General features: G+C 44.4%; 1 protein-coding gene across 2 annotated transcripts in view; it reads right to left on the minus strand.

Annotated features, from left to right (window-relative positions):
* Positions 1 to 2,597: 2,597 nt before the first annotated feature.
* The window catches only part of wnt5b (wingless-type MMTV integration site family, member 5b), a 46,751-nt gene continuing 36,999 nt past the window's right edge, over positions 2,598 to 12,349 (minus strand). For both annotated transcript variants that reach the window (XM_086058897.1, XM_086058895.1), the window contains 3 exons: positions 8,252 to 8,544; positions 2,987 to 3,145; positions 2,598 to 2,897 (listed from right to left, as the gene is read on the minus strand). In XM_086058897.1, the coding sequence (XP_085915023.1) occupies positions 2,598 to 2,897; positions 2,987 to 3,145; positions 8,252 to 8,544 (752 nt within the window). The remainder of the gene's footprint in view (positions 2,898 to 2,986; positions 3,146 to 8,251; positions 8,545 to 12,349) is intronic.

Genomic DNA, 12,349 nt, shown 5'->3' on the forward strand with positions numbered 1-12,349 from the left:
AGATTCTGCTTCAAATGTGCTGGAAAGGAAACAACGCAGACCTCGCAAATGCTATAATGAACAGCTTTACTTGCTTTTGAGCACTTGACACCATATTTCCGCCTGCTGCTTCAGAAATGGGGCCCTGTTCGCTTTCAATTCACTTTTCATGGAGGTCGCCCCCCCATGACAGCTTCATTAATAGATGGAATTGGTAGTGACGGTGCTTAACAATCATTTAGCAGCTCCAGCGAAGCTCAACCTTCAACAGTGCTTTTTGCCTAAACATGCTGATGGTGTAAAAATAAATAAATAAATAAATAAAAGAAGGGCAGAAATAATACAGAGCTTTAACGGCCCCCAATTAAGGATAAGAAGTGGCATGGATGTCGGGAATTAACCTTTCAATTTAAAGTCGGTCTCGCACGTCCGTACATGACTGAATGCATTGGATGAAAATGAGACCTTATAGAAAGCGTGCAAATGAATATGCCATGTGAGCAAAATATGCATATTAGTCTCAGATGATTGGATACCTGAAATGCGGATTGCGCAAGAAATGTGCATCGCTTCAGGGTAGTGAGCTACTTGCGAGTATTTTGGACGATTTTAACCCAAATAAGGGATTTGTGGCGTCTGTCCAAGCAAATGGACAGACGGGACACTTTCACTTGTCTTCTCGCGATCGTCAACACAGAAGAACAACGGTGTCCGTCCCAATAATAAAAACGTCTCATTTCAGAGAACACCTGCAAAAGAAAGACATCAATCCAAATAGTGCCGAGCAGCCAAAAAGTAATGAGATTATTAGTGAGGTCATCACAAGATACCTTCACGCCGTGCGCTATTATTAAAGTTTTTTTTTTTTTTATGGCATTCAAGAGTGGTTCATCATCACGGTAAAGATGCTGTTGCCATATATGGAGTGAATAATCAAAAATATGGACAAAAACTTTGGGACACTTGGTCATTCAAAACACACACTCAAAAAATAATTGGGTTAAAAATAACCCAAATGGGGTCAAAAAGAGACATATTCAACTTTGGGTGTAATAATCCAGTAAATTAAATAAATAACCCCAAAACGACACAATTTTTGGGGTTATTAAAAAGTTGGGTCTGTAGCTTTTGGATTCTATCCGGGCGACTTTTAACCCGACTGTTTCAAAAGTGTTCACTATAAAATAACAAAAATCAAGTGCAATTTTTTTGCAGTTTTTTTCTGGGTTATTCACTTGACTCAACTTTTTGGGCTGATAAATAACCCAGAAAGTTGGGTTGGTTATTTTTCAACCCAACTGTTTTTAAAGTGTTGTTAAAAAAAAAATCAAGAGATTTTTTTTTTTTTTGGTGGGTTGTTTTGGGTTAAATAAATAACCTCCGAAATTTGGGTTGGTCTCTTTTGACCCAATTTAGTAATTTAATAATAGTTCTTTTTTTTTTTTTACGCCTTTTTGAATCCAAGGTTAATATAGTTACCGAAAACAAAACAAGAAAAAATCTTAAAGTAAAAAAAAAAAGAAAAAAAGAACCAAATAATGACATTTTGAAAACTATGAGATCAAATCCTCAGGCCAATGTGCTTTATAAAAAAAAAACAGCACTGGCTCAGTCCCTTTTGGACCCGGTGCTGGGTTCGTTTTTCAACTAACTCGGGTTACTTTTCAGCCATCAGTTTTTACGAGAACTCTGTTTTACATCTAAAAACAACAACTTTCAAAGCAGAACAAGGAACAAGTCGTCAATATTCAAAGAGCAGTTTATCAAAAGAACGCTATAAAAAACATACAAAACAGGAAATGAAAACAGTAATAAAATATATACTTTCTCTTATGATGTCATTTTCTTTTAAAGTAGCTCATAACAAATTGCAGTCCATTCTGTTCTTTTTTCTTCTTCTTTTTTTTTTTTTTGCCACACACAAACGTCCATTTTTTTTGTCGTCTCTTGTCATCAATTGACCGGACTGAATTATTATAATCTACCAATTCTTTTCCAGCAGAGGCAAACATGATCAATTTTGGAAGCGAGATGGTGACGACGTCTCGGTCACGCTCGGTCGATCGTTCATTTGCATTGACGGGGACGTGGAGGACGGGCGGGCGAGCGTCTCTCGGCGCACCCGTCATCAATCTCGCTAATGGAGCTTTTTTAGCCCCGGCGCCTTTTCCCTCCGATGAAGGTCACGCCCGGGCTGAGGCAAGATGGCTGCGACCGGGCGAAGCCTCGTTAACCGCCGTCGCTCGCCGGCTCGTCGGGTCGCGGCGAGCGACGAGCGGCGCCGGGAATTCCGCCGCTTACACGGAGACAAATGGACTGTTTAATGGAGTGTCCCCCTTTTTCGGTGATAGTATTTCTACGCCTAACTGCGCCTTGAAGAATGACTCGCTCCAATCGTCTACAAGCCATTTTCTTGGTCTCGCAGCATCAGGAACGCGCGTTCGCTCCCGCAGGCCAAAAGCAGATGACGATCTACAGTAAAGCGTCTCTTTTAAATAGTCTTGTTTATTACTTATTATGACATATTTTATTCATTGGAGTCATGTGTTGTCCCTTCTTTCTGGGGTCCCCCGAACCGCTTGGGCCTGGCTCCGCCCCCCGCCCCCCCCCCCCCCTCGTTATTTGCAGACGAACTGGTCGACCAGCGAGGTGCAGCGCTTGCACTTGACGTAGCAGCACCAGTGGAACTTGCAGTGGCAGCGCTCGTGCTTGTACGTCTTGAACTGGTCGTAGCCGCGTCCGCAGCACATCAGCTCGCAGCCGTCCATGCCCTCCGACGTCTTGTTGCACAGCCGGCCCTGGGTGCCCAGCGAGCCCGTGGTCTCGTTGAGGAGGCAGTAGTCCGGGCTGGGGTCGATGTAGACCAGGTCCTCCGCCGTCGGAGGGTTGAAGCGCTTGTCGACTTGCTCTAGTTTGCCCTGGATTGGACAAAAAACGTGAATGAAGATGTTTCCGGGACTTAAAAAAACAAACAAATGCGTTGATTTAGACTCGCTGCTGCGGTTACCCTGCGTCCGATGCGCATGGCGGCGGCGCTGTCGTACTTCTCCTTGAGGAACTCGCCCACGCGGCGGAAGTCGGCCAGCTGGAGCCAACACGTCTTCAGGCTGCAGGAACCCGACACGCCGTGACACTTGCAGGCCACGTTGGCGAGGTTGTACACCGCCTGCAAGATTCAATGAAAAGATCCATCAGCATCGTCATCTCAGCGCGGGAGCTCGAAACGCCACAAATTCCGTTTCTCAACATTGTTTTGCATTTCCGAGTCTTGGCCGAGCGTAATCTGTAAGTCGTGCCGGTCATAATGCTGTGACATATTTGTGATTATTTTTTACAATGGCGACGTATGTACAAATAAAGTTTCTGTATTAAACTGCAAATGATTTTTTGATTCATGGATCTCATAGTTATGTTAGTAACAACCAAATGAATAATATAGAGCAAACTTGTGATGACAGTTGGGGTTCCTTTTTTAATGGTGAACTTTCTTTAAAACGGTAGCTCGTTGCTATTAGTCGTTAGCTGCTAACCTATGCTAAAGTCAGTGTTAGCATACATGTACTACGCAGGTGTTAAGTGATACTGCTTACATTGCAATGGTTTTATTTTTTTGATCTATATGTTGCAGGTTCACCCAAAAATACGAAAGAAAAAGGAAGTAAAGAACAACCACGTGTCCTTTCCATTTCCGGACCTCTTTCAAATGTTCAGCTCGCTGCCTCGGTGACGTCAAACTCGTAAACTCAAAATTGAAAGATGAAAAGTTTTCAAACTTGAGTGGAGCGCCAACAGGGCAGCTGCTGCAATGCTGCCCTCTGGCGGAGTTTGGTTGTAACTACAGTGTTTCAGCTTTTGGAGACGCCAGCGGTTGTGGGGGGTAACAATGGCGGATCTGGCCTTTATTGGGCCATACGCAGATATTGATACCCCCCCCCCCCCCCACACACACACTGCCATGTGGAAAAAAAGTGGTGTTTTGGGGGGCCCAAATATATATATATACACACACATACATGTACATACTATACAGTACATAAAGTATGTGAAGCAACAATAATAATAAAATAAGTTTGTCAGAGTCTTGAGCCATGAGTGCATGCTTGCGTGTAAGAGAGAAAAAAAAAACAGAAGAGGACACAAGAAGATTTATGGCGCTATCTGCATTGGACTTTAGGAGGAGCCTGGCCAGGCCTCTTGCACCCCCCCCACCCCCCACCCACCCCCCCAAAATGCTCACACATCATACCAAGGAGTTCACTCATCACGCTTTGTGTCCTTTTTTTTGCCGTTTGCCGCTCACATAAACGTGTGCGTCTTCTCCGCGAGACTCGCGCCACCGCCCGTCCTCTCCTCGGGTTGCCTGATCCCAATTACCTTTTTCACCTCTGTTAACCTCCGAACCCGGAACCCCGCCGCAATCCCGCTCCCCTTTCCTACCCCAGCAGGCATAGCACTCGCCACCCTGCAATTTCGCCATCCGACCTCGCTGACCCCCCCAACACACACACACACACACACGCACACACTTTTGGACAAACAATGACATTTTGTTTGAGACGTTCTCCGCACTAATTGCCGTGTTTTGATTTAAGGCGTCTGCCTCTCATATTATTCAATACGCTCATTCTTTTGACATGACTTTTTTAGCGCCAAAACATGATGTCAAATATGCTTCGATGTTTTTCCTTCCTACACACGAGCTCGTGCTGTGTGTGTGCGTGCGTTGTAAGTATCACACTGCGCTCTTTGGTGGGACATGCCTGCTGGGCTCAGCGACACGGTCAGTCATCCATGATGGAGACACCGTCTTGGCAGGAACAATAGGTTGGAACCCGTGTGTGTGTGTGGGGGGGGCGGGACTTTTCAATGTTGTGACAATGAGGCACTCTATAGTGCCAGCGTGGCGCTTTTGTCTCCACATTCAATGTCATATCTGACTTTAAGAGAAATAACCCCATTCCTTTTGATCTTCCGCATGCACTCATGGCCAACAACGAGGCGCTCCAAACCGGCCTGAAATAAACATCTTCCTCCTCCTCACCATCCATTTTCTGTACCGCTTGTCCTCACAAGGGTCGCGGGGGTTGCTGGAGCCTATCCCAGCTGGCTTCGGGCAGTAGGCGGGGTTACACCCTCAACTGGTTGCCAGCCAATCGCAGGGCACACAGAGACGAACAACCATACTCACAATCGCACCTATGGACAATTTGGAGTGTCCAATTCACCTGCCATGCATGTTTTTGGAATGCGGGAGGAAACCGGAGTACCCGGAGAAAAGCCACGCAAGCACGGGGAGAACATGCAAACTCCACCCAGGAAGGCCGAAGCCCGGACTTGATCTCACAACCTTTTGCACTGGGAGGCGGACGTGCTAACCAGTTAGCCACCGTGCCGCCTTCTCCTCCTCACTATTCCACCTTTCTCCCCCGTCCGTGCCTTGCATGCACTTGCGGCTGACAATGAGGCGTTCTAAGGCATTCCTTGCCAGCAGTCCACCCGCCGGAGGAATTGAACCTGCGGCCCGTTGGCCACGCCTGCTCGCGTTGAGGGAACCCCTTGAACTCGCTGCGCAAAGTCGAGCTCCAAATCTTTTATGGATTTCTACATTTGTCGTGCTTCGAAAAGGGATTCATCCACAAATCGATGAACTTGCACGCATGTAACGTAATTGCTTTTTCCCCCCCCCCCACGACTATTTATTTATTTATTTATTTGTTCTCGTTTCTCCGGCCTCAGACAAAGACGAAGCGCATTTGTCATTGTTGGAGTTTGCTACAAAACAATCCTGGTGATGAAAGATAAACGGTGGAGGTTTTGATGGGAAATGTACATTCAATGTGTGTGCGTGTGTGTATGTGTGTTTGTGTGTGTGTGCGTGTGACAAGAGCCGCCTCATTTGATTTGTGTCAAACGGAGACAGTGAGCTCCGGTGTGTATGCGGCAGTCTTTGAGAGTCGGGGGAGTGTGACGGAGGTCCATCGCTCACCCCGCGTCTCTGTCTGCAGACGCTTGTAACACACACACACACACACACACACGCACACACACGTTGTCTGCCTTTGTGCACAAGTCAAATGAAGCTAAACGCTAACACACACACGCGCACACGCACACGCACACACAGCGGCACGCCCCTGCCACCTCCACACAAAAGCGCCGTGCTTTTCCTTGTTCAACCGAGCGGGACAAATCCCCAAAGCAGCGTGTCGGATCCCCCCCAAAAAAAGAGAGTCTTCCTCTCTTTTTTTTTTCTTCCTGTGTTTCATCTCTCTTCCGTTCGGATGGACAGGAAACAATGGCAGAAAAATATGTGGGGGTGTGAATGATTTTGAGAAATATTCAAATATTTTTTTATTATGCAATTTCTTTTTAAAGTTCCTTCTTCCAATGTATATATATATATATATATATTATTTATTTATTTATTTTTAAATAAATGCACATTCATCCAATGTTGGCAGTCAAAGTGACTTCGTCAACTTCTTCGTCGCCGTTTTGGCTAAAATGCTACGAGCTGCTGACTGTAAAGAAATAAAGTTGTTTTTTCTACCAAATATTTGAAAAATTAATTCTACATACACTCAAGAAAAAATATAAACACAACCCTTTTGTTTTGCTCCCATTTTTTTTTAGATGAACTCAAAGATCTAAAACTTCTTCCACATACACGATAACGCCATTTTTCTCTCTAAATCCGTGACAGTGAGCACTTCTCCTTTGCCGAGATGAAAATAAAAGGAAAATAAAAACATTATTACTTCAAATAAGCAAAATTGTCTGCCAACAGAACAAGAACATTTGACTTAATATTTATTACCTGTAAGATTTTGAAAATTAAAATCTCGAAAATTTTCTGTATTTTCAGACCTAAAACAAGTCATGTTGACTTTTTTTCCCCAAGTTGTAATAAATAGAATAATTTTCTTAAAATACAAGAGTATTTTTTTTGACACTTGGAAACCTTAGCCTGAGTGTCAAGCAGGTCCCATTTTGATTGTCTTTGGTATGACCCAGCCAGGGATTGAACCCACAACCTCCAAGTCTGAGAGTATAGTTACTAGACCACTGAGCTAGTACTGGGACAAGGAAAAAAGAAACTTAGTAAATATAACGAAACAAACCACCATTGTTTTCGTACTTGTATTTTTCTCCATTTATCTTATTACAAGATTATGCAAAATCTTAAAAAAAAAAAAAAAAAAAAAAATCAACATATGAAATGAGTGGCCTTTTATTGTGGGCAGTCTAAGGCACACCTGTGCACTAATCATGGTGTCTCATCAGCATCTTGATGTGGCACACCTGTGAGATGGGATGGATCATCTCGGCAAAGGAGAAGTGCTCACAATCACACATTTAGATTTGAGAGAGAGAAATGTGGTTGTGTTGCAAAAACAAACGTGTTGCGTTGATATTTTTTGTTCGCGCTTAATAAGTTCAAATCCATTTAGCATTTACGTTGCAACGTCGCTTTGAATTTCATAACTCATGTCGATCCCCTCGTACGCACCCTTACAGCCCCGGCGGGACCCTCGCAGCGAGCACGCAAGCTCACCAGGCCCTGACCTTTGACCTCAGCCACACACACACACACACACACACACACACACACACACACACACACACACACACACACACACACACACACACACACACACACACACACACACACACACACACACACACACACACACACACACACACACACACACACACACACACCAAACCAGGCTCACCGTCTTTGGCACGAAACGCACTCGAACCTCTCGTCTTGCAAACGGCTTCCACAAACACGTTCTCCTCACGGGCGCCAAGCGGCAAATGGACCTTTTACGAGGCGGCGCCGCGCTGGATGCGGAGCCTAATCAAAGGTGAAAGGTTGCTTCTCGTGCCGCTTCCCGAACAACTCCCTTGGAAAGCTCACAGAACCGCAGCCCAGTGAGTCCAATATTCTCATAAATGACCAACAAAAAGTGAACAAAATGTCGTCCTGCTGAACTTGTGTGCGTGCGTGTGCGCGCGCGCTCCCCCCTGCTGGAATGCGCATTGACCGGGTGACCTCGCCAGACTCCAAGGGCGTTAGCAGTTCTACCATTTGGACCCTCCCAATAAATAACCTTGACACGCACACACACAGAAATACGAACAGGTCAGGCCGTCGGGGGCCACCTTGACGCGCCCCCGCGCATTCCTGACTCGCAAGCGGACGACACTCCAGATGTCTAAACTCGAAGCGTGACCCAATTGGCGGGAAAAAAAGCCAAAGGAATACCTGCCGCCCCGCCTCGTTATTCTGCAGGTTCATCAGCGTGCGCGAGTGCTCGGCCGAGCCGCGGGGGAAGTTCTTCTCGCGCTCCCGCGCGTCCACGAACTCGCGGGCGAAGCGGTAGCCGTAGTGCACGTTGTCGCCGCAGCCGCCCCACAGCCAGTCGCGGGGCAGGTCCCGGGGCCGCGCCGCCCGGCTGCAGCCGCACGTGGACAGCTCGCCCTCGCGGCACGCCCGGCTGATGGCGTTGACCACGCCGGCGGCGCTGATGGCGTAGGTGAATGCGGTTTCCCTCGAACCTGGAGGAGTGGCACGGGAGAACAGTCAAGCCTCGTCGCGTGCACGCAACACTCTTAAACTGGGGTAAAAAAAAGAAGAGCGCCACTTGGGTCAATTTGACTCAACTTCCGAAATTGTTTTGTACAAAGCAAACCACATTTTTGTACAAAAACAGAAAATTGGATCAAATTGACCCAAGTAGCAGCTTGGTCCATTTTTGACCCAAATGGTTTGTTGTTACAGTTTTTTTTTAAACCTTACAATTTTACAAAGAGTGTGAAAACAGTTTCGTCAAAAACAACCCAATTTTGGTCAAAAAGGCACCAAGTTTTTCATTGAACCCAAAATCTTAGGTCTAATGAATGCGCCGAACCACAAAACAGCCCAAAATTTGGGGAAAAAATTATTTTGTAACCCAATTTTTGTTTAAATTCCTTTGACCCAATTATTGGGGGTTAAAAGAATAACCCAAAAAGTTGGATCAGTCCTTTTTTTTTTCTTTTTTTTTTTTACTCATACTTGGGATATTTTTGGGCCAAACAGTTTTTAGAGTGCACACTACTGGATCAAAAACAACCCAATTATTAACAAATTTACACACTACCCAATTTTTTGCTACCACACAACCCATAGTTGGGTGAAATTGACCCGCGTGACTGGGTCGGTCGGTGCACTCCAAAAAACAGTTGGGTCTAAAATAACCCAATTATGGATCAAAAATGGACCAATCCAACACTTGGGTCAAAAATAACCCAATTATGGATCAAAAATGGACCAATCCACTTTATGGGTCAATTCAACCCAACTTTCTGGGTTATTCTGTACAAAATGACCCAATCTTTTGACCCACGTAGTTTAGTTCAGTTTAGTTTCGTAACAATCAATTAGCAATAAGTAAAGGATCTGACCGATATTTAAGAGTCGTTTTATGCTGAACGACTCATTTCTTGACTCAAAGTAGAAGATCGGTCCATTTTTGACTCATAGTTGGGTTATTTCTTACCCAACTCTTTTTAGAGTGTGCCATTTTAACGCCTGCAGTTTTCATGGTGTAAAAAACAGTTGTGTACAAAAACAACCCAAATAGGATCAAAAAGGGACGGAACCACTCGGGTGAATTTGAGCCAACTTTTTGGGTTAATTCCTTCAACTGAAAAAATTGGCTCAATAGTTTTTGGAATAAACTCACAAAACGAGCCAACTTTTTGGGTGAAACAAAAAGCCTAGAATGTTGGGTCAACTTGATCCAAGTGGCGGTTGTCCCCGTTTTTGAACCATAGTTGGGTTATTTTTGACCTCCGTGTGTGTTGACAGGAAACGTGGCAGCTCCCTCACGCCCTGCACAAGCCAACAATAGACAATACATGTGTTGGAGGTGCAAACTCGGGTTAAGTTCGAGAACGGTGAACCCCGCTTATTTTTTTGGGGGGCGGGGGGGGGGGGCTACTTTTTGCGGGAGATATGTTTTTTTTAATGACACAAGAAGCGCTCCATAATACTGTACTAAAAAAAACACACACATTATTGTCAATTCAATGGAATGTAAAGAAATTCAGCTGTTTTTGCTTTCGTGTTTGAAAATGTTCATCTTGTCTTCTAATTCGTCCATCCGCTGTTTTGTCCTCTGAGGACACGTCACGTTTGTCAGTTTCTGAGGAAGGCGGCAGTGGACGCCGAAATTGTAAACATGAACACACACATTGGCGCTGCTTCTGTTGCTATGCACCACTTGGCCACCTGGGGGCAGTATAATACATCGACACCTTCTCAAAATAATCGCCGTTAGATTTTTCACAAAAAAATGGAACCATTTGCATTAAGAGGAGATGATTTAGGCAAAAAATAATAATAATAATAATTTTCACAAAAAATGACAGGCAATTATTTTAAGAGGGTGATGATATATTGTACCATTCATACTACGTTAGCACCCGTTGCCGTTGCTAACCGCTAATGTTAAAACCCGTAACTCACGAAATGGCGCAGGGTTTGCGAGGGTAACGCTGACTGCGGTGCGGATCTGCACAGCGTCCGTATGGCATCCGTACGGACTGCGATTCACACCGAGTGCGGTGAAAACGCCCACGAGTGTTGTTTTTTTTTTCGTCATCGTTCATTCAGGGTTGCAAAATGTGATATAGTTAATAAGTACAAAAGTATTGGGACACATTGATGGACCGCTGCGGTGGTTGAAGATTCAGGTTCTGCCGCAACAAACTTTATGGCTCTTGCTTTGTTAGTGCTGTAACAGTAAAGAACCCCCCCCCCCAGCACCCCCCCGGCACCCCCCCCCCCCCCGGCCCCCGCCCCTCCTCCCCAGCAGAGCATATTAAAGATTCCCAGGCCCAACTTTGAATACACAACTTGAGTCCCGTGTGTCCCATTGAGGGGATTTAATACACAAAGCACCTTGGAGATATTTAAGAGAAGAAAGATGGCGACTGCAAAGCTTAAGAAGTTGAAGTTCTGTGAAACTCTGCAATTTACATGAAAAGAGCAAACAGCCGGATGCTACTTTTTGTTGAACTTTTTATTATTTACATCTTTCCAAATATAAGCAGTCGGGTATGCACTGCATGTATAAAGCATCATATTTGCATAAATGAACCGAGAGTCATTTTGGCCATTAGTTTTATTTTTTTTATTTTTTTTTAATAAGAGCAGATTGCAATAAGAATTCTGATTGTTTTATTTTCAAGCTACTTTAGATGTCTTTTTTTTTTTGTGTGCTGATTGTTGCCTTTTCTTGAATTAAAATGAAATAATAGTATTTCTGTGCTGCTATTTTAATGGTCAAAAAGATAGTTTGGTATTTTTTCTTTTCCATTTTAACCTTGTAAATAATTATATACAGCATCACGGTGTACTTGTTTGTTGTGATTTCTTGGCTGATTGTGTCTTATCACTCATCAATGAATAAATCAGTTAACTTATACTTAAAATAAATATATTTTTAAAATGTGTCCTGGAAATTGTCACTCCACAAATTCACTGTATGGCTTTTCACATACGCTGCATGTTTAGAGCCCAATTAAGTAAACCTTCCAAAAGCAGCAGTATTTTTTTTATTTTTTTTAAAGTTGAGATGATGGAAAGAAAGCTGCGTGGAATTTATGACGTCACGCAGTATCGGCGCAGCACGCAATCCACACCCCAAACTCGCCATAGACATGCAGGCATGCGTGCACGCGGCGCCCATTTTTTTTCATGCGCGCGCACGCAGAGCGCTGCCTTGCGGCTTTATTGCAGACTTCAAATGGTTCCGGATGTGCCGGCTGCGTGTCAGCCATCGGCGCATTTCAAAAGAGCGTCGCCGGTGCGACAATGGAGCGACTCGCACCTCCATTTAAAAGGTGGACATAGACGGACTGTCAATAGAGACAGAGAGGGGGACCGAGACGGCGGCCAGCTTGCACCTCGAACCGCTTGCCTCCCAGCGGATTTGACACGTACTTGTTGATGAGGGTCTTCCCACATTCCCTGCTGGGAATTAGACGCGCTCGGAACCGCGATCCGACATCTCTCAAAATCCGAGAACATTATTTGGTGACAGTCAAAGTCTGCAGACACGTGACGCGACTGTTTGCATTGTTTGCTGTGGGAACGACTTTTTTAGCACATTTTCACCACAACTGCAGCCTAACAAAAGTCATTTGGGAATGACATCAAACAAAACAAATCTGATAATTATATTTAAATAAAAAAAAAAAAAGTGGAAAACATTCCTGATTCATTCGTTTTAAAGCTCTTTGTAACATTTTGATATGTTGTAAAAAAAATAAAAAAAATAAAAAGTATGCATTTTTTTTATTACTATTAAAAAAT

This window comes from Leptonotus elevatus, chromosome 17 (assembly GCF_054856555.1).
Source record: "Leptonotus elevatus isolate MCC_2025b chromosome 17, RoL_Lele_1.0, whole genome shotgun sequence".
Classification (NCBI taxonomy): domain Eukaryota; kingdom Metazoa; phylum Chordata; class Actinopteri; order Syngnathiformes; family Syngnathidae; genus Leptonotus; species Leptonotus elevatus.